The sequence below is a fragment of the Molossus molossus genome, unplaced genomic scaffold (genome assembly GCF_014108415.1).
Source record: "Molossus molossus isolate mMolMol1 unplaced genomic scaffold, mMolMol1.p scaffold_m16_p_13, whole genome shotgun sequence".
Classification (NCBI taxonomy): domain Eukaryota; kingdom Metazoa; phylum Chordata; class Mammalia; order Chiroptera; family Molossidae; genus Molossus; species Molossus molossus.
Genome location: NW_023425348.1, coordinates 10,313,276 through 10,331,909, shown reverse-complemented (window position 1 = coordinate 10,331,909; position 18,634 = coordinate 10,313,276). Strand labels below are relative to the sequence as shown.

Below are 18,634 nucleotides of genomic sequence, written 5' to 3'. Positions count from 1 at the left end.
TTGAGAGAGACAAGTGTGGATGGACTGAAGGGAATGCATTTTACCATGTTCACAATCTCACAGATGATAGTTCAGTGAAGGCCGGAGGGGGTGCAGGAGCAGAGTGGAGGGGCACAGTGAGGGAAAAGGGGGAACATCTGCAGTACTTTCACCAATAAAGATTTAAAAGAAAAAAAAATGTTCACAATCTACCCCCCCATCTTGTTATTGATGACCCAATTACCTACTCTTCTCCATCCCCACCTAAAGCCGCTAATTTACTTAATAAGAGAAGATGGGGGGCGGGGGGCGGGGTGGGGGAAGAGTGGGAGCCAGTGAGTGGCTCTGGAGGGTGAGGAATGCCAGATAACGGAAGAAAAAGACAAATCTGATCACCTCCAGCGTCCTTGAAGCGTACTAGTAAGGATGGCATTGTCACCTCCTTATTTGTTTTGCCTCACAGACGGTTCTTCTCGAACTGGGACGTGGCTCCCGGACCCTGCGCAGCCCTGCTTCATCAGGGCGACACCAGGGACGGAAACGGGACAGCGCTGTGGCCCCAGACCTGGCGGAGGCGAGGTGGAGGAGGGGACGCGCCTTCTCCGGCCCTCGCCCACCCAGCAATCGCCCGCGTCCGGCCGGCCTCCCCGCCCGCGCGCACGCAAGTCCCCGCGTCCCGACCCTGAGCCCGGGCCCTCGGGCTGGCTGGCCGGGCGCGGGGCCTTCGGGGGAGGAGGATGTCGCGGGAGGGCCCTGCTCGCCACCTCCCGGCCGCGGCCGCGTCGGCCCTGTGTCTCTTCCTGCCTCGGGCGCACGTGGCACGAGGCGGGCGGTTCGGGTGATGGGGCAACATTTCGTCGGGAGGGAAGCGGGGCGACTGCCGAACCGGTGCAGCGGTCGGGGCAGGGCCGCCGGAGCGAGTCCGGCACCGCCGCCGCGGGCCAGGCGCGAAGCCCCCGGGAGCGCGCAGGGCGGGCACACTCGGGGCGCCCCCGGCGGGGAGCCCGGAGCCAGCGCCGGGGGCGCAGGCCCACGCGGGAAGGTCGAGCTCGCGGGTGAGGTCACCGTTGCCATGGCTCCGGGCAGTGACGCGCGTCGGCACGTGACGCGCGGTTGCCATGGCGCCGGGCCCCGGCGGCGCGGGCGCCCCGCCCCGGAGTGACGTCAGCGCGGCCCCCTCCTGCTCCCGCCCCCCGCCCCCTCCCCGCCGGCTCCCCGCGGCCCCGGAGGTTTCACTGCACAACAAGATGGCGGCGGCGGCGGCGAGCGGAGCCGGCGGGGCGGCCGCGGCCGGCGCGGGGGCGGCGGGGCCGGCGGGCCGCCTGCTGCCCCCGCCCGCCCCGGGCCCTGCGGCCGCCCCAGCCGCTGTGCCCCCGGCGGCCGGCTCGCCGCGGCCCCCGGCGCCGGCCTCCCGCGGGCCGGTGCCCATCCGCATCGGCCACTACGAGATCGACCGCACCATCGGCAAGGGCAACTTCGCGGTGGTGAAGCGGGCCACGCACCTCGTCACCAAGGCCAAGGTAGGCGCGGGGGCGGCGGGGCGGCGGGCCGGGCGCCGGGCTGCGGGACCGGCGGGCGCCGGACCTGCGGGGGCGTCGGGCGCCGGGACGGGCGCCGAGGAGCGGGCGGGAGGGGTCCCGGCGCCGGCGGCGGTCGGAAGGGGTTCGGAACTCGGGCCGAACCGCGGGCCAAGCTCGGAAGGCTCTGGAACCAGCAGGGAGGAAGCCCCGGGGACGCGGGCAGGGGCACAGGAAACGTGGACCGGGCCGGGCGCCGGCAGGGGAAGCCGGCCGCGGGGGTTGCGAGGGGAGCGGGCGCCGGGGCTGCTCTCGGGCTGCGCGCCGGGCGCGGGAGGCCGGAGGGACCTGGTCCCCCCCAGAGACGCCGTCAGCGCCTGGTCGTCCGGCAGGGACAGATGGCGGGATTGGAGGCCGGAGGACAGAAGGACCACTGGAGGAGGACAGGAGCAAAGTGGGGAAACGCTGGGGAGAAATCACCTTGCCTTTCCGCAGCGATGGGCCCCGGGAGCAGAGTGGGGGCGCGTTTAGGGCGGCGGTGGGTCACCAGGGGTTAAACACTTGGGGAGCGCTGGGTTCTGGTTCGTGGAGTTGTCGGAGGGTCTGGAATTGTGGGCGTTGTGGAACCCAGAGGGGCTCTCGTGGTGAGGGGACAGCCTGGTGACGAGGAGGTGTAGGAAGGACCTGGACGCAGGAGGACCCCCCCTGGGGCCCTTCGGTTCTCAGGGGAGCCGCGGAGCTGTGGTGGTGGAATGGGCCAAGGTCAGTTAGGAAGCCATGTGTGTATACGTATACGTTTTACTGTCAAGTATCCTTTGGGAGGAAATGTGGGTAGCACTTTCCTGTCGTCTTTTTCTTTGGGGGTGTCGGAATCTCAGGCATCAGGCGGAGTGGTTTGGTTTGAGGTGGACCCACAGAGCCCATCTGCACTCCAGTTTTTTCCTTCGTTCAGCCTCTCACTTGGAGGAACTCTTCCAGGGTAGTCATTGCACCATCTTGGAGATTGCAGTTGGTTTCCCCCAGCCCGCTGATGAAGAACCCTCCCCGCTGCTGCTGCTGCTGCTTCCTACCCAAGCCACATCAGTTCCCCTCGCCTCCTCAGCGGCCTCCTTGTCGTCACCTACCTGGGTTTTGCTTTTATGGCAGTGGCGTGTTTTCAGAAGCCAGCGACTTATCTAGGCCTTCTCTCCTGCTCGCTCACCGCCTGAAGTTCCTTCCCCCTCGTTTCGGCCCTAGACTACAAGGGGCCCTTGTAGTGGCAGGGTGGGTGCCTGTGGACAACTGATTGGTCAGTTTCACTTCCTCTGGGGAGGGGGTGTTCTTCAGCCTTTCTGGCAGTTTTTATCCGAGGGCCTCAAGTCTGTAGGTCTGAGCTGCGGGAGATAACACAGTCCATGGTTCCCCATGTTACCCTGGTACCCTCCAACCCCGGGGGTGGGGGGTGGGGGTAGACCGGGCCAAGACTCTGGTGCATCTCTACCCCCCTCACACCCCCAGTGTTTCCAGTTCTGTTTACTGTTGGCCAAGCCAAACATGTTGACAAACAACACTAGTTGTTGGAGCCTTGTTCCTCGTTTTGTTATTTCTTTTTTGTACTGTTCCCCCCCCCCCCCCCCATCACATTGATCTCCTGTGATTACTTTGCTCTGACTTTTAGGGGATGTACTCCATGAACTTAATTGGTTGCCTGGTTTATAGTATCTATGACTTAAAGAATTTTACATCTTCCAGCCCTGGGATACACCAAAATATTGATAAAAATGTTTTCTGACAGGGTTGTTGAATGTTTTTGGAAATGCAATTGCAAACAGTTGATTCTTGGCGTTATATATAAAAGAGACATTTCTGTTTTCAGTAGTCAGCAAAACCAGTGGCTAATTATGGCTGGTCTGCCCACTTTCTAATTTTCCTGTGTGTGTTTCTTAGTTTTTCTCTGAGGCTTTGGTATCCTTTAGGACTGCAACATTTTAAACATCGGCTTGTTTATAAATGGGTATCACTGCTTATGTTGGTTTTAACTTTGATCGTTTGTGGTGTGGAATTATGCAATTCCTTTGTATGGAAATATTAAAAATCTTGAATGAGACTGAAATGGATGGTTTGGACAGTGAGTTCAGTGAATTAGTTGCATGTGTGATGGGACCACACCAGCACTCATTTGTGTTTCTGCAGCAGTGTGCAATTTCCTAGTTACAGTACAGTTACAAGTGCCCTATCTTTTGTTGCTTAAATTACTCTGAGAACATGAGTGAAGCTTAATTCACAAGGAGTTGTCATGTGCTCTGGGTGAACGGTGAGCATATTTTGGCCTGCTCCATGCCTCGTCTGAATCCACTTTGGAAGGGTTTCTCAAATGCTGACAGCTTAGATGTGCTTAACAGCTGCGGACATACAGTATGATGGCCTGTTAAGGCCATGGCTGGTTATATAATGGCGAAGAAGGTGCCTCGGTTACCAGCAGTTACAGAAGCTGCCTTTTCAGCTGCTCAGGTGGGTAGATTTTTCTTCCCATGCGCTGCAGCGTTTACCTTACTTCTGCAGTCAGGTCGCTTGGAATCAGAGAGCTATTTTTCCCCCCATCTTTTTCCCAGAATGTATTGTTTTTGTGTTTAGTCTTTTAGAGGTATGTTTTTTCTTCTGTCTCCTTTTATCCCTGCTGGCCAGTGAATGGTCTGGGTTTTTCTTATAGTCGTATAGAACAGTTAGACTCAGGTAATTCAGATCGTATTTGTGTTGGCTGGAGGAAGCTAGGTAGTAGGTGTTTCTGAACATCAAAGAAATATTTATGGTCACCTTTCCTTATATGTACTGCCCATTCCAAGGACTAAAAGGCTGATGTACACTGCATTTATTGACTGAGCTACTTCACTCTGTCCAACAATAAGTGGTGAAGCTGGCCCTTTCCCAGATTGCTAACTCTCAGACCTCCTAGAGAAAGACCCTGGGATGGATACATCAGTAGAGAAGAGGCAGTATTTTTCTGTTTGGCTGCTGTGACTTTCGCAGCCCCGCGTGCACCAGCCCAGAGTTGACGCTGGCAGCACTGCAGTGCTTGGGGTGTCCCTGCAGAACAGTCAGCAGGAGGGGGTGTTCGTCTCTGACATACTTTGGTCAGCAGCTCACCCTGGCTGTCTTTGTCTTGCCGTCTTTGATTTCCTGTTTTTGGAGGAGCCTTAGTCTGGGATTCTTCGCCTCTAGTCTTTTGGTGGAACACTGTAAAGTATTAAAAAGATTTAAAAAAGAGATTTTCTGCTCTCAGTTACTTATAGTCTGTTGCTTGTGCCCAATTATACTTTCACTGGTTGGATGAATAAGAACAAAGAGTAGATATATTTTGCATACATTTTTTAAGTATACATGACTATAAAAGCCATTGGTCAAAGACTTAAAAAAAAATCCTCACCTGAAGATATTTTTTAAACATTAACTTTTAGAGAGAGAGATTGGGGGGAAATGGGGTGAGAGAGAAGGAGAAAAAGAGAGAGAAACATCAGTTGGATGCCTCCCATATATGCCCTGACTGGGAATTGAACCTACAACCTAGGTATGTGCTCTGATCAGGAATCGAACCTGCAGCCTTTTGGTGCACAGGATGATGCTCCAACCAACTGACCCACCTGGCCAGGGCTCAAATGCTTTTAATATGTATTTCAACAGTATTACATATCTCTTCTCCATTATTGGTTTATAAGAGTTGGACTTTTGGATAAGGCTGCTGCTTAATAGCTGGATGATCTTGGGTAAATTATTTAACTTCTCTGTGCTTGGGTTCCCTCATCTGTAAAATGAGATGACAACAGTATTTACCTCCCAAGTTGGGTATTATGAAAATTAAATAATAATAATATATGTGAAGCTCTTAGAACAGTACCTGGCATATAGTAGGCATATAGTTAGTGTTATTATTATCATCATCAGATGCTGTCGTAACAAAGATGAGTAAGACAGTCCCCCTTTTTGACCTTTCACCCCTTGGGAACATTTTACAAATGCACATGCGATTCATTTTGTGTTGGTAGCTGCCATGCTGATGATATGCTTTCTGGGTGGAAAAGAAGTTTGTGATTATGTCTGGGGCCACTCTGAGATAGTTGGGTTTAACTCCTGTGGACTATGGGCTAATTTCATGAAATTGGGAAATTGGGATTTTTTAAAATCCTCACTCGAGCATATTTTTCTATTTTTATTCAGATAGGTGGGGGAGAGAAGGGGAGAGAGAGAGAGATGTGAGAGAGGTATATCGACTGGCTGCCTCCCACATGACCCTGACCAGGGCCAGGGACGAACCGCAACCAAGGTACGTGCCCTTGACCAGAATCGAACTCTCAACTCATTGGTCCGCAGGCCAACGCTGAAATTGGGATTTTTAAAACAATTTTTCATTAGTTAAACTTTTTTTTTTTTTTTTTTTATCCTCACCCGAGGATATTTTTCCATTTTTTGTACAGATAGAGTGGGAGGAAGAGAGAGGAAGGGAGAGAGAGAGAGAGAAACATCGACGTGAAAGGGTCACATCGAGTGGCTGCCACCCGCACGACCAACCAGGGCCGGGGACAAACTGCAACCGAAGTACGTGCCCTTAGCGGGAACCGAACCCGGGTCTCTCCGGACTGCAGGCCGACGCTCTAACCGCTGAGCCAAACCGGCCAGGGCTCATTAGTTAAACTTTTAAATAGCTATGAGACTTATCTAATGAAAACTGTGACTGATGCTGGCTTTTATTTGGGCTTCTTTGGATTTTCTGTGTGTTTGTGTTACTAATCTTTGTCACTATGGAACAGAATTTGTGTGCAGTCTTTTCTCCAGAGAGTCCCTTACATTTGGTGGAGAACGTGAAGAAATATTCTTGCAAGACTTAAGAACACATTTGCATTTGAGTGCTCTTAGAAGTCCAAAGTCAGGATTCTTAACTTTAGATATTACACAGAGGAAACATTTTGCCCCATGACCCCATTCCAAATGTTGACCAGCCAGGACACATTTGTGGACTGTGGTTTAGTGCGGACTCATTTTCAAGGGGAGAAAAACTCAGTTGGCTAATAGTTTTATATCCACTTCTAAGGAAGACTTTAATGAGGCACATGAGGTGATGCTTGTGCTCATCAGAAGGCTGAAAACAAGATTCGTTGGCAAATAGAAAAGAGAATTATGTCAAAAAGAAATTGAAAGCGATATTTACATTACATTTGAGGAGATAGTTCCACCCCAGATAATAGAAATGCCTATTGAAAGATGACTAACTTCATTTTGATACTAATGATACTTCATTTGTGATGAGGTTACCTCCTTTGTTAAAACTTTGTGAGGAGCTAAGATTGGTTTGGACTAGTATCTCTAGCGTCAAAACACTAGTGTTCCACGTTCAGCATCGAGCTGTTTGTCCGAACGTTCTGACTCTGGTGCCAGCTCCCTAGAAAGCCAGAGATCCGGCTCGAGCCAGAGGTGTCCGGACTGCTTCCTCCTGCACCAGAAGTGCTGCTTCCTTTTCCAGGCACCTCTGGCTGACGTCTTCAAGGCCACGGCATGGAAGATAGCAAGATGGACGCTTTGAAAAGCAAAGGAAATCCTCTCTCTTCATCAGAGCCTCTGTAATTCTAAAACAACAACAACAAACTACTTAAAACGTCTCTGACAGAGATGGAATCTCTTATCTGTTCATTTATATATTTATTGAATCCAAATTTTGTTCAGGTTCTATCTTGGACTCTCTTATTTGTACACTGATAGACGAGAGAGAACAAGCTCTCGTGCCCTGGTCGGTTTGGCTCAGTGGTTAGAATGTTGGCCTGTGGATCAAAGGGTCTCGGGTTCGATTTCTGGTCAGGGGCACGTACCTGGGTTGCAGGTTCAATCCCCAGCCCTGGTTGGGGTTGTGCGGGAGGCAGCCAATCCATGTGTCTCTCATTGATGTTTCTCTCTCTCTCCCTCTCCCTTCTTCCCTCCCTCCCTTCCTTCCACTGTATCTGGAAAATTAGTGGAAAAATACCTCTGATGAGGATTAAAAAAGAAAAAGGTTTTGCCTTCTTGGAGCTTACTTTCTACAGGGAGGAGACAGATAAGAAACAGGTTAGCAAACAGTGTAGTGATGAGCACTGTGAAGAAGTCACCGGGCTGCCCTGCCGAGTGTCTGGGGAGGGCGCCGCTTCAGCAGACGGTAGGGGACACCTTTCCAAGGTGGTGCCGATTGAACTACCCGCATGATGAGAAGGAGCGTCAGCCGGAGAAGATTTGGAAGACAGAATAGTCAATGCAGAAGGAATGGCAAGTGCAGAGGTTTTGGGGTAGAAGAGAGCTTGGCTTTTAAAACAATTAGACCCAAGGTCATGGTGCCTGGAGTTCAGCGAACAAGGGGGAGGGTGGTGAGGGATGAAACCGGGAAGCTAGGCAGGGGTCTGATCACAGGTTTATAGTTCATTTTATGGAGCTGAGCATGAAGCAGAGCACTGACATCATCTGATTTATGTTTTTAAAAATTCATGCTGGTTATTTTATGGTTAAGGGTAAAAAAACTTTTTCTGATGCATTTCTTTAGATGGGGGAGGTGTTCAATTTTAACAACTTATATTCTTTCACATGGTGAGAGAATGGCATACATTTTGCCCTTAAATTAAACATGATCAGCCCACAAATATTTGTTAATTTTTGGACACAAAAGATATCTTAGGGATCTTCTGTTTCAGTGCTTTCTTTTCCTGAATCTAGAAAGATGGACTTAATGGAGTTTAGAATCTCAGGCCTTTAGGGGCTATTAAAGTAGTTTAGACCAATTACCCAGTAGATTCATGACTCCCTTTGGTATCTCCACCCTCCTTTCCCAGAATCCTATAGCTAGTTGGTGTGGGAGCTGGAATTAGAATCCAGGCATCCCAGTCTCTCGTTCACTCTGCTCTGACTCCTCCAGGCACAGGGAACGCTGCCCTTGCCTTCGGAGCACTCGCTCTTCTGTTAGAGAAACAGAATGTACCTGCTAAAGTCGAGGGTATGTATCCTCTCTAGTAAAGCAGACTCTAAAAGTGAGATGTCATGATGAGAGGAAACATTCCCACTAGGAGGAAGAGATACTCCAACACTGTTTCACCTGTCCTTGGGCATCATGTCACTCTGTCACTCCTGCCGCTCGCCCGCAGCCCCATGGATCCATTGCTTTGCCTTTCAGACTCCTGCTCCAGCACCCCTTGGTGCTCCCTTGACACGACTAGGTGTCCAGAAAGCCTTTCAAAGCACTAAGGTAGTGAAAAAGGAAAGGAACAGAAAAGGCAATGACCATAAACACAGTCTGCCTTATATAGTTTTCCTTTGCCACTAAATACAGCTTGCTCCAGGGAATAGGAGTGATTATACTTTTGCTCTTGGGCTGGGCTGCCTTTGAAGGTACCTTTCTTAAATGGACTCCTCATTTACCAGATCACTACCAGTTCCCAGGGCATGGTGCCATCTTACAGCTCATTAAGAGAACTGGTCACCAAGATACGAACCTTGATGACACAGGTAGGGGCCAAGAGAACCGCTTATCTAGGGCTTCTCATGTCTTACGTGGTTCTAGTGTTTGGTCTAAGAGCTGCACCTGCTCCCCTGGTGCATGACCTCACTCATCAGGTGAGTCCTGACCTCTTCTAAGTGAGTAGCTTGGTTCCCTCTGGCATTATACATACAGTACAGGCCAGTCACACTGCCCTGTGGATGACTGATCATCCAGAGGAGGGAAATCATGTACATTCTTGTGGATTTTTATCCTAATGTAAAACATAATTGTTAAATGAGTGGCCGAGGCAGTGTCTTTGAGAAGTCTCAACAGTCTTGGATGAATTAGCTTCAGAGAGCTTCTTTTAGATTTATCTGTTCACAATAAAGTTCCATCAGTTAGTACAAAACTATACGATGAATTGTTGCAGTTATGTTAGGAACATACAAGGTGGGGCGAAAGTAGGGTTACAGTTGTTTGTATGGAAAATAATACAATGATTAATAAGTAATACTACAAGAATAAACTCTTTCGCGTACTCACAACTGAAAATCTACTTTTGCCTCATCCTGTATTTCTGTTTTGGAGGGGTGCAATGCACTGTAGACAGGAGTCTAACCACTGAGTAGTATTTCATCTCGGAAGTTAGGTTTTCAGAGAGGTGGGAACCAGGTTTCGAAGACTCAGCCTCCTCCTAGAAGCTGAAAAGGAAGGAGAAGCAAACCCAACAGCTCTTGAAGTTTGTCTGTGTAGGTTGGGCTCATTCAGTGGGATACTCGGCCAGTTATCCTAAACTATATTTAGATTTAGATTAGAAAGTTCTGAGAAATTATCAAATTTCTGCTTAGTTTCAGCTCCAGTACGTGCTCACCAGCAGTGTGTTTTACTTCCAGTCTGAAATCTAGGTCGGCTTACCACACTACTTGAGATTGAAATTTTTGAAGAAGAAATTTTTCATTCATTCCAACCAAATCATCCATCCATCCATCCATCCATCCAATAAACTTTTGAAAAAATATTTATCAAAAACTGATGCATGGCACAAAATTTAAAAAGTACAGATTTGTATATAGTGAAAGTAAGTCTACTCGCCACCTCAAGACCTCAAAGACACAGTTTTTTAGTTTTGTTTCACAGATATTTATTTAGGACTTCTCAGGATCAGTCTAAATGCTAGATGCTGTTTATGCTTTGACATGCTTGAAATTTATAAACATAATTTTACTTAAAAAAAAAAAGAAAAAGAAAAGAAGCGCTGGCCACTTGCTGTTTGCTTCCTGGTCAGGGCGCAAGGCCGGGACTCAGCTCCATCCCCGAGGGGCATGCAGGAGGTAGCTGATCCAGGGTGATCAGTGCTTTGCTCTCACACTGATACTTCTTTCTCCCTTCCTCTCTAAAAACATAAGTACATTAAAAAAGAAGAATATATCTAACTTGTAATGCTTGTTAGGAGGCACAGGGCGATGAGTTAACGTAAGTTCCAGAGGGTGGGGTCTGGTCAGTTTCCCTGCCGTGTCCCTGATGACGGCGATGCCTGTGGACGTGGATTTGGTGAATGGATGTAAGGAGTGAAAAATGGGGGCTGTTTCATACTCTTAGTACGTCTTCGAATTTTACTATTGAAATTTCTTCTCTCTAGTTAAGATGTTAAATAAAAGTAATTTCCTACCTTTTTCTCACAAATCTCTAGCTAAGGAAATTTCACAACCTTTCTGGGCCAGTAATTTATTTTTGGCCTATCTCGCGCTTTTATTAAGAAGTATATCTGGAGTAAACCCTGCAATTTAAATTCGAGTCCCTCACTGGAAGAATAGAGGGCTCTTTCATATCCAGGCCCGAGTGGCCCGCCGTCCCTGCCCGCTGCCCGGAGCCTCCCTTCCCAGCGGAGCGCCCAGGGCCTCGGGCTGCTGGCACTTCCGGAGATAACTTCAGACTTCGTTGAGTTACCTCTTGTTCTGTTCTTTATACTAACTGAGCTGATTTGACAAAACAGACAAAAACAGAACAACTTTCTTGTCACTGACCCTTAATATTAATGGGTTGCTTGAAATGGTTCCTACCCTTAATGGATTCATTCAGCTAGTTTTTGTTATATCATCTGTGTGCAAAATGTAGCAACTACTGGTCCTAGAAAACAAGAACATAAATTTATTCTTGTTAGGGTAGAAAAGGGTTAAGTTAAAGGAGCCGTTGAATGCTTGCAGCTTGAACTTGGTAGAGGAGGAAGGTATTAAGCATACATTCTCCACCACCTTGCCCTACTGTTTTCTGATTAAAAAAGTAATTTGTGCTTGTGGGAGAAATTTGTGAAAATTCAGAAAATTGTAAAGAATCAGAAGGAAAAAATTTTACATATAATCCTGCTACCCAGAGGCAGTAGTCGTTAACATTGCAAAGTACATAACTGGGATCATATTGCTATACTATTTTATTCCCTTTCCCCTTGACATTTGTTACAGCATTTTCCCCTCACCAGAAACTATTTGAAGCATCAATTTTAATGGATGTGTACTTTTCCATTACATATGACTACTGTTAATTTTTGAAGCTTTCTCTTTTTTTTTTTTTTTTATCCTCACCCGAGGACATTTTTTTTGTTCAGATAGAGTGGGAGGGAGAGAGAGGAAGAGAGAGAGAGAGAAACATCGACACGAAGGGACACGTCGAGTGGCTGCCACCCGCACGACCAACCAGGGCCAGGGACAAACTGCAACCGAGGTACGTGCCCTTAGCGGGAACCGAACCCGGGTCTCTCGGGACCGCAGGCCGACGCTCTAACCGCTGAGCCAAACCGGCCAGGGCAGCTTTCTCTTGATTTAAGGTTTTTTTTCCCAGTTTTTCACTGTTACAGATTTGCTGTGATCATTTTTGTGCACAAATCTTTGATGCATTCTGATTTTTTACTCAGAATAGATTGTTAGAAGTGAAATTACTGTGCCAAGGACAGACATGTGTTTGACACCTGACATCTGTCTTGCCTCCTTGCTTTCCAGAAAGGTAGTGCCAGGGTTAGTCCCCTCAGCAGGGTATGAGAGACCCTTTATCTTGTCTCCCCTCTGTCTTTCTTGACTTGGGAGCATGGGGCTTCTAACGTCTCTTCTGCGTCTTTACAGCTAGGGTGATGCTAGATAGAGGACAGGTCACAAGAGGGTCAGAGCGGCTGCCTAACCCTTCTTTCCCAAACCTGGAGGAGGAAAGAAAAGAATAAATGTGAACCTAACCTTTCAGGTGTTCTTTATGACTCATCATTCTCTACTGATCTTTCACAAAGAGACACAAACCTTTATTGGAGAAACTGATGAAGGAAAGAAGAAATGTTAATGAGAAATAGACTCAGATTCTGAACCTTTGATTTTTTTTTAATAGGTTTTTATTGATTTTTTATGTTTATTTTTTATCCTCACCCGAGGACATTTTTGCATTTATCTTCAGACAGAACAGGAGGGAGAGAGGGAGGAAGAGAGAGAAACATCAATGCGAGAGAGACAAATCGACTGGCTGCCACCCACACGACCCCATCCGGGGCCAGGGACAAACTGCAACTGAGGTATATACCCTTAGTGGGAACTGAACCTGGGGCTCTCTGGTCCTCAGGCCAACGCTCTAACTGCTGAACCAAACAGGCCAGGGCTGATATATATATATTTTTTTTTAAAAGAGAAGAAGGGAGATAGAAACATCCATGTGAAAGACATGTATCTATTGGCTGCCTCCTTCATGCCCCCTAATGGGGATTGAGCCCACACCCAGGCACGTGCCCTGACTGGGAATTGAACCCGGACTTCTTAGTCCATGGGACGTCGCTCAATCCACTGAACCACAGCAGCTGGGCTGAACCTTTGATTTTTAAATAACTATTCTTTGATAAACTTGAGTGAGATTTTCAGAGATTAATGAAGGTTGTAAATCACTTCTCCCTTATTTTATTATTATTTTTATTAAAAAATTTTTTTTTCTTTATTGATTTTATTTTATTTTTTTATTTTTATTTTTTTTATCCTCACCCGAGGACATTTTTTCCATTTTTTGTTCAGTAGAGTGGGAGCGAGAGAGAGGAACAGAGAGAGAGAGAAACATTGATGTGAAGGGACACATCGAGTGGCTGCCACCCGCACAACCAACCAGGGCCGGGGACAAACTGCAACCGAGGTACGTGCCCTTAGCGGGAACCGAACCCGGGTCTCTCTGGACCGCAGGCCGACGCTCTAACCGCTGAACCAAACCGGCCAGGGCTTCTTTATTGATTTTAGAGAGAGAGGAAGGGAGAGGGACAGAGAGACAGAAAACATCGATGAGAGAGATACATCGAACAGCCAACTCCTGCATGCCCCCACTGGGTATCAAGCCTGCAACCTGGGCATGTGCCCTGACCTGGAATTGAACCGGTGACCTCTTGGTACATGGGTTGATGCTCAACCACTGAGCCACACCGGCTGGGCAACTCCTCTCTCATTTTAATGGTGAAAAGATGGTGAAGGAGATTGTAAGGGACAAAATTATGTAATAAATATGGTGATGCAGCAGTCCTATCGTGTTTGGCTTCTCCTTATGCACTATGCATTACTAGGAGATCTTTATGCATACTTGGGTCATATGGGGATATCGTTCTTAGAATGTTTTGGGGTTACTGTTATATTTTGAGCGTATGATGATGTGCTCTTTTCTTTAATCTCCAGTAGAAGGCCTCTTATACAATAAGTTTGGGTTATGATTTGCTTAGTAAATTGGGCAAAAAAACAAATGAAGCAGGAAAATCAGAAATATCGATGCATATATACTTTAAAAAATTAATTTATTATTTTTATTACAGATGTCCTCCCCACCTTGACTCCCCCTCCCCCCCGCCTTCATCCCACTGTTGTCTGTGTCCATTGGTCAGCATATATTTATATAAGTTCTTTGGTTTATCTCTTCCTGTTCCCCCGGCCCCCTTCCCTCTGAGGTTTGTAAGTGTGTTCCCTACTTCCATGTCTCTGGATCTATTGTATCAGCTTATTTTGTTCATTATAGTCTACAAATAAGTGAGATCATGTGATACCTGCCTTATTTCACCTAGCGTGATCCTCTCCAGGTCCCTCCATGCCATCTCAGTGGTAAGAGAGCTTGCTTTCTTACAGCTGCATAGTACTCCATTGTGTACATGTACCACAGCTTTTTTTTTATCTCATCTGCTGATGGACACTGGGCTGTTCCCAGATCTTAGCCATTGTAAATAGTGCTGCTATGAACATAGGGGTACATATATTCTTCCTGATTGGTGTTTCTGGCTTCTTAGGATATATTCCTAGAAGTGGGATCACTGGGTCAAATGGCAGTTCCATTTTTTGTTTGTTGTTTTTTAATCCTCACCTGAGGACATTTTTGCATTTATCTTCAGATAGAGCGGGAGGGAGAGAGGGAGGAAGAGGAGAGAGAGAGAGACATCGATGTGAGAGAGACACATCGAGTGGTTGGCACTCACACAACCCCAACCAGGGCCGGGGGTGAACTGCAACTGAGGTACGTGCCCTTAGCAGGAACCAAACCCGGGACTCTGAGTTGCAGGCCGATGTTGTTAACTGCTGAGCCAAACCAGCCAGAGTCCATTTTTGGTTTTTTGAGGAAACACCATACTGTTTTCCATAGTGGCTGCACCAGTCTGCATTCCCACCAGCAGTGCACTAGAGTCCCCTTTTCTCCACACCCTCGCCAGCACTTGTTGTTTGATGATTTGTTGATGGCGGCCATTCTGGCAGGTGTGAGGTGATACCTCATTGTTGCTTTAATTTGCAATTCTCTGATAATTAGTGATGTTGAGCATTTTTTCATATGTCTCTTGGCCATTTGTAAGTCCTGTCTGGAGAGTTGTGTATTTAGGTCCTCTGCCCATTTTTTAAATTGAATTCTTTGTTTTCCTATTGTTGAGTTGTATGAGTATTTTATGTATTTTGGAAATTAAGCCCTTATTTGATACATCATTGGAAATTTGTTCTCACATACAGTTGGTTCCCTTTCCATATTGATCCTTTGTTTCTTTTGCTGTGCAGAAGCTTTTTAGTTTGATATTGTGCCATTTATTAATTTTTTTTCTTTGTTTCTCTTGCCCTAGGCAATGTATTGGTAAAAACTCTGCTATGTTTGATGTCTGAGATATTGCAGCCTACATTTTCTTCTAGGATTTTTTGTCGTGTTGGTTATTACTTCATCTCTTTTCATTAATTTTGGTCCTCTCTATTTCTTGGTAAGTCTGGCTAAAGGTTAATCAATTTTGTTAATCTTTTCAAAGAACCAGCTATTGGTTTCATTGATCTTTTGTATTGTTTTTTCAGGCTCTATGTCATTTATTTCTACTCTGATCTTTATTATTTCCTTCCTTCTAACTCTGGGTTTTTCTTTTTGTTCTCTTATTCTTTAAGTTGTAGGGTTATATAGTCTATTAGAAATTTTTCTTGTTTCCTGAGGTAGGCCTGTAGTGCTATGAACTTCCCTCTCAGGACTGCTTTCATTGCATCCCATAGACTTTGTGTTGTTGTGTGTTCCTTTTCATTAGTTTCCAGGAAGTTTTTGATTTCTTCCTTGATCTCATTGGCAACCCAATTCTTTATTTATTTATTTATTTATTTATTATCCTCACCCGAGGACATTTTTCCATTTTTTGTACAGACAGAGTGGGAGGGAGAGAGAGGAAGAGAGAGGGAGGGAAACATCGACGTGAAAGGGACACATCGAGTGGCTGCCACCCGCATGACCAACCAGGGCCGGGGACAAACTGCAACCGAGGTACATGCCCTTAGCGGGAACCGAACCCGGGTCTCTCCGGACCGCAGGTGGACGCTCTAACCACTGAGCCAGACTGGCCAGGGCCCATTCATTGTTTATTAACATGCTATTTAGCCTTCGTGTGTTTGAATGTTTTTGAGGTTTTTTTTTTTTATTGTATTTGGTTTCTAGTTTCATGCCATTGTGATCCAAGAAGATGTTTGATATGATTTCAGTCTTCTTGAACTTGTAGAGACTTAATTTATGTCCTAACATGTGATCTGTCTTTGAGAATGTCCCGTGTGCACCTGAGAAAAATGTATATTCTGCAGCTTTGGGTGAAATGTTCTGTAAATATCAGTGAAATCCAGCTGATCTAGTGCATTGTTGAGCATCTCTGTTTCCTTGTTAATTTCTGTCTAGAAGATCTATCCAGTGATGTCAGTGGGGTGTTAAATTCTCCTATTATGGTTGTATTGCTGTTGATCTCTCCCTTGAAGTCCTCCAGAAGTTTTAAAATATATTCTGGTGCTCCTATATTCGGTTTACCAGGGTTATACAGTCTCTTGTTTGATTGATGCCCTTAATATTATGTAGTGACCTCCTTTGTCTCTTATGGCCTTCATTTTCTTTAAAAAAACATTTTTTTAAATTGATTTTAAAGAGAGGAAGGGAGAGGGAGAGATAGAAACATCGATGAGAAAGAACATTGACTGGCTGCCTCCTGCATGCGCCCCACTGGGGATTTGGCCCACAACCTGGGCATGTTCCCTGACCAGGAATTAAACAGGCAACCTCTTTATGCATGGGTCGACGCTCAACCACTGAGCCACACCTGCTGGGCATGGCCTTCATTTTCAAGTCTATTTTATCAGATATGAGTATTGGTACCCTTGCTTTTTTTGTTATTGTTACATTTGCATGGAAATTTTTTCTTCATCACTTCACTTTCATCCTGTGTGTCTTTTTTTCCAAGGTGGGTCTCTTGTAGGCATTAGACACACACACACACACACACACACACACACGATGTTTTGTTATTCATTCAGTTACCCTGTGTCTTTTGATTGGCGCGTTTAAGCCATTTACATTTAAGGTTATTATTAATAGATACTCGTTACCGTTTTTGTCATTTTTTTTTATCTACACCCGAGGACATTTTTCTGTTCTTTGCTCAGATAGAGTGGGAGGGGGAGAGAGAGAGAAACATCGACGTGAAAGGGACTGCCACCCATGTGACCCAACCAGGGCCCGGGACAAAGTGCAACCGAGGTATGTGCCCTTAGCGGGAACCGAACTGGTCCCTCTGGACGCTCTAATTGCTCAGCCAAACCGGCCAGGGCACTATTTTTATTCTTTATGCCTCTGTTTTTTTCTCTCTCTATTTCTTCTTCCTTTTTTTTTTTTTTTTTTTTTTGTTTACAACAATCACTTTAAGTTTTCCTGTAGTGCTGGTTTTGGTGGTAGTAAATTCCCTTAGCATTTTTTTGTTGTCTGCGAAGTTCATTATTTCACCTTCAATGTTCAATGATAGCCTTGCTGGATAGAATAGTTTTGGATTCAGTCCCTTGCTTTTCATTACTTTGTGTATTTCAATCCACTCCCCTCTGGCCTGCGGTGTTTATATTGAGAAAGCAGCTGACTGTCTAAAGGGTGCTCTCTTGTAGATAACTTTGTCTCTTTCTTGAGGCCTTTAAGCCTCTTTGTCTTTAAAGTTTGCCTTTTTTTTTTTTTTAATCCTCACCGGAGGACATTTTTCAATATTTTGTTCAGATAGAGTGGGAGAGAGAGAGAAACATCGATGTGAAAGGGACCCATCGAGTGGCTGCCACCTGCACGACCCAACGAGGGCTGGGGACAAACTGCAACCGAGGTACATGCCCTTAGCAGGAACTGAACCTGGGTCTCTGGGCTGCCGGCCGATGCTCTAACCGCTGAGCAAAACTGGCCAGGGTTAAAGTTTGCCATTTTAATTATGATGTGACTATGTCTGGGTCTTTCTGGGTTCATCTTGATTTGGACTCTGTGTTTCTTGGACTTGTGTGACTTTTTTTTCCCACCAGGTTAGGGAAGTTTTTCTGTCATCATTTCTTCAAACAGCTTCTCTATTTCTTTCTCCGATTCTTCTCCTTCTGGTACCCTATGATATGAATGTTGTTACATTTTGTCTTGTCCCAAAGCTCCTTTGAACCCTCTTCCTGCTTTTCAATTTTTTTTTTTTTCCATTTGCTGCTCCAATTGGGTGTTTTTTTTCTACCTTATCTTCTAACTCACTGATTGGTTCTTCAGCTTCTTCTAATCTATTGAATCCTTCCAGGGTATTTTTTATTTCAGCTATGTCATTCTTCATTTGTACTTGATTTTTATTCATAGCTTCTACCTCCTTTTTTATGCTGGTATAGTTCCCACTGAGCTCTTATAATTCTCATTAAGTTGCTTGTAATTCTCACCAAGTTGTTTGAGCACCCTTAAAACCATTGCTTTGAATTCTTTATCTAACAAACTGCTTGCCTTCATTTCATTTATTTACTTTTCTGGTGATTCCTCCTTTTCTTTTTCTTTTCTTTTTATCCTCACCCAAGGGCATTTTTGCATTTATCTTCAGATAGAGCAGGAGGGAGAGAGGGAGGAAGAGAGAGAGAGAGAAACATCAATGTGAGAGAGATACATCGACTGGTTGCTACCCACACGACCCCAACTGGGGCCAGGGACAAACTGCAACCGAGGTACGTGCCCTTAGCGGGAACTGAACCTGGGACTCTCTGGTCTGTGGGCCGATGCTCTAACTGCTGAACCAAATCAGCCTGGGCCTTTTCTTTAATTTGGGGGCTGTTGCTTTGTCTCACCATTTTAGAAGTCTGGTGGTTTGGTGCCCTAGGACGTGTAGCAGGTCGGTGTGTATTAGATAAGACTGCTGTGCTTGCCCTTCTTGGTGCGG

The 18,634-nt window shown here is 46.3% G+C and overlaps 1 protein-coding gene across 7 annotated transcripts in view; it reads left to right on the top strand.

Annotated features, from left to right (window-relative positions):
• The first annotated feature begins 1,226 nt into the window (after positions 1 to 1,226).
• SIK3 (SIK family kinase 3) overlaps positions 1,227 to 18,634 on the top strand; it is a 280,202-nt gene continuing 262,794 nt past the window's right edge. For all 7 annotated transcript variants that reach the window (XM_036257870.1, XM_036257868.1, XM_036257871.1 and 4 more), the window contains exon 1: positions 1,227 to 1,499. In XM_036257870.1, coding sequence (XP_036113763.1) covers positions 1,227 to 1,499 — 273 coding nt within the window. The remainder of the gene's footprint in view (positions 1,500 to 18,634) is intronic.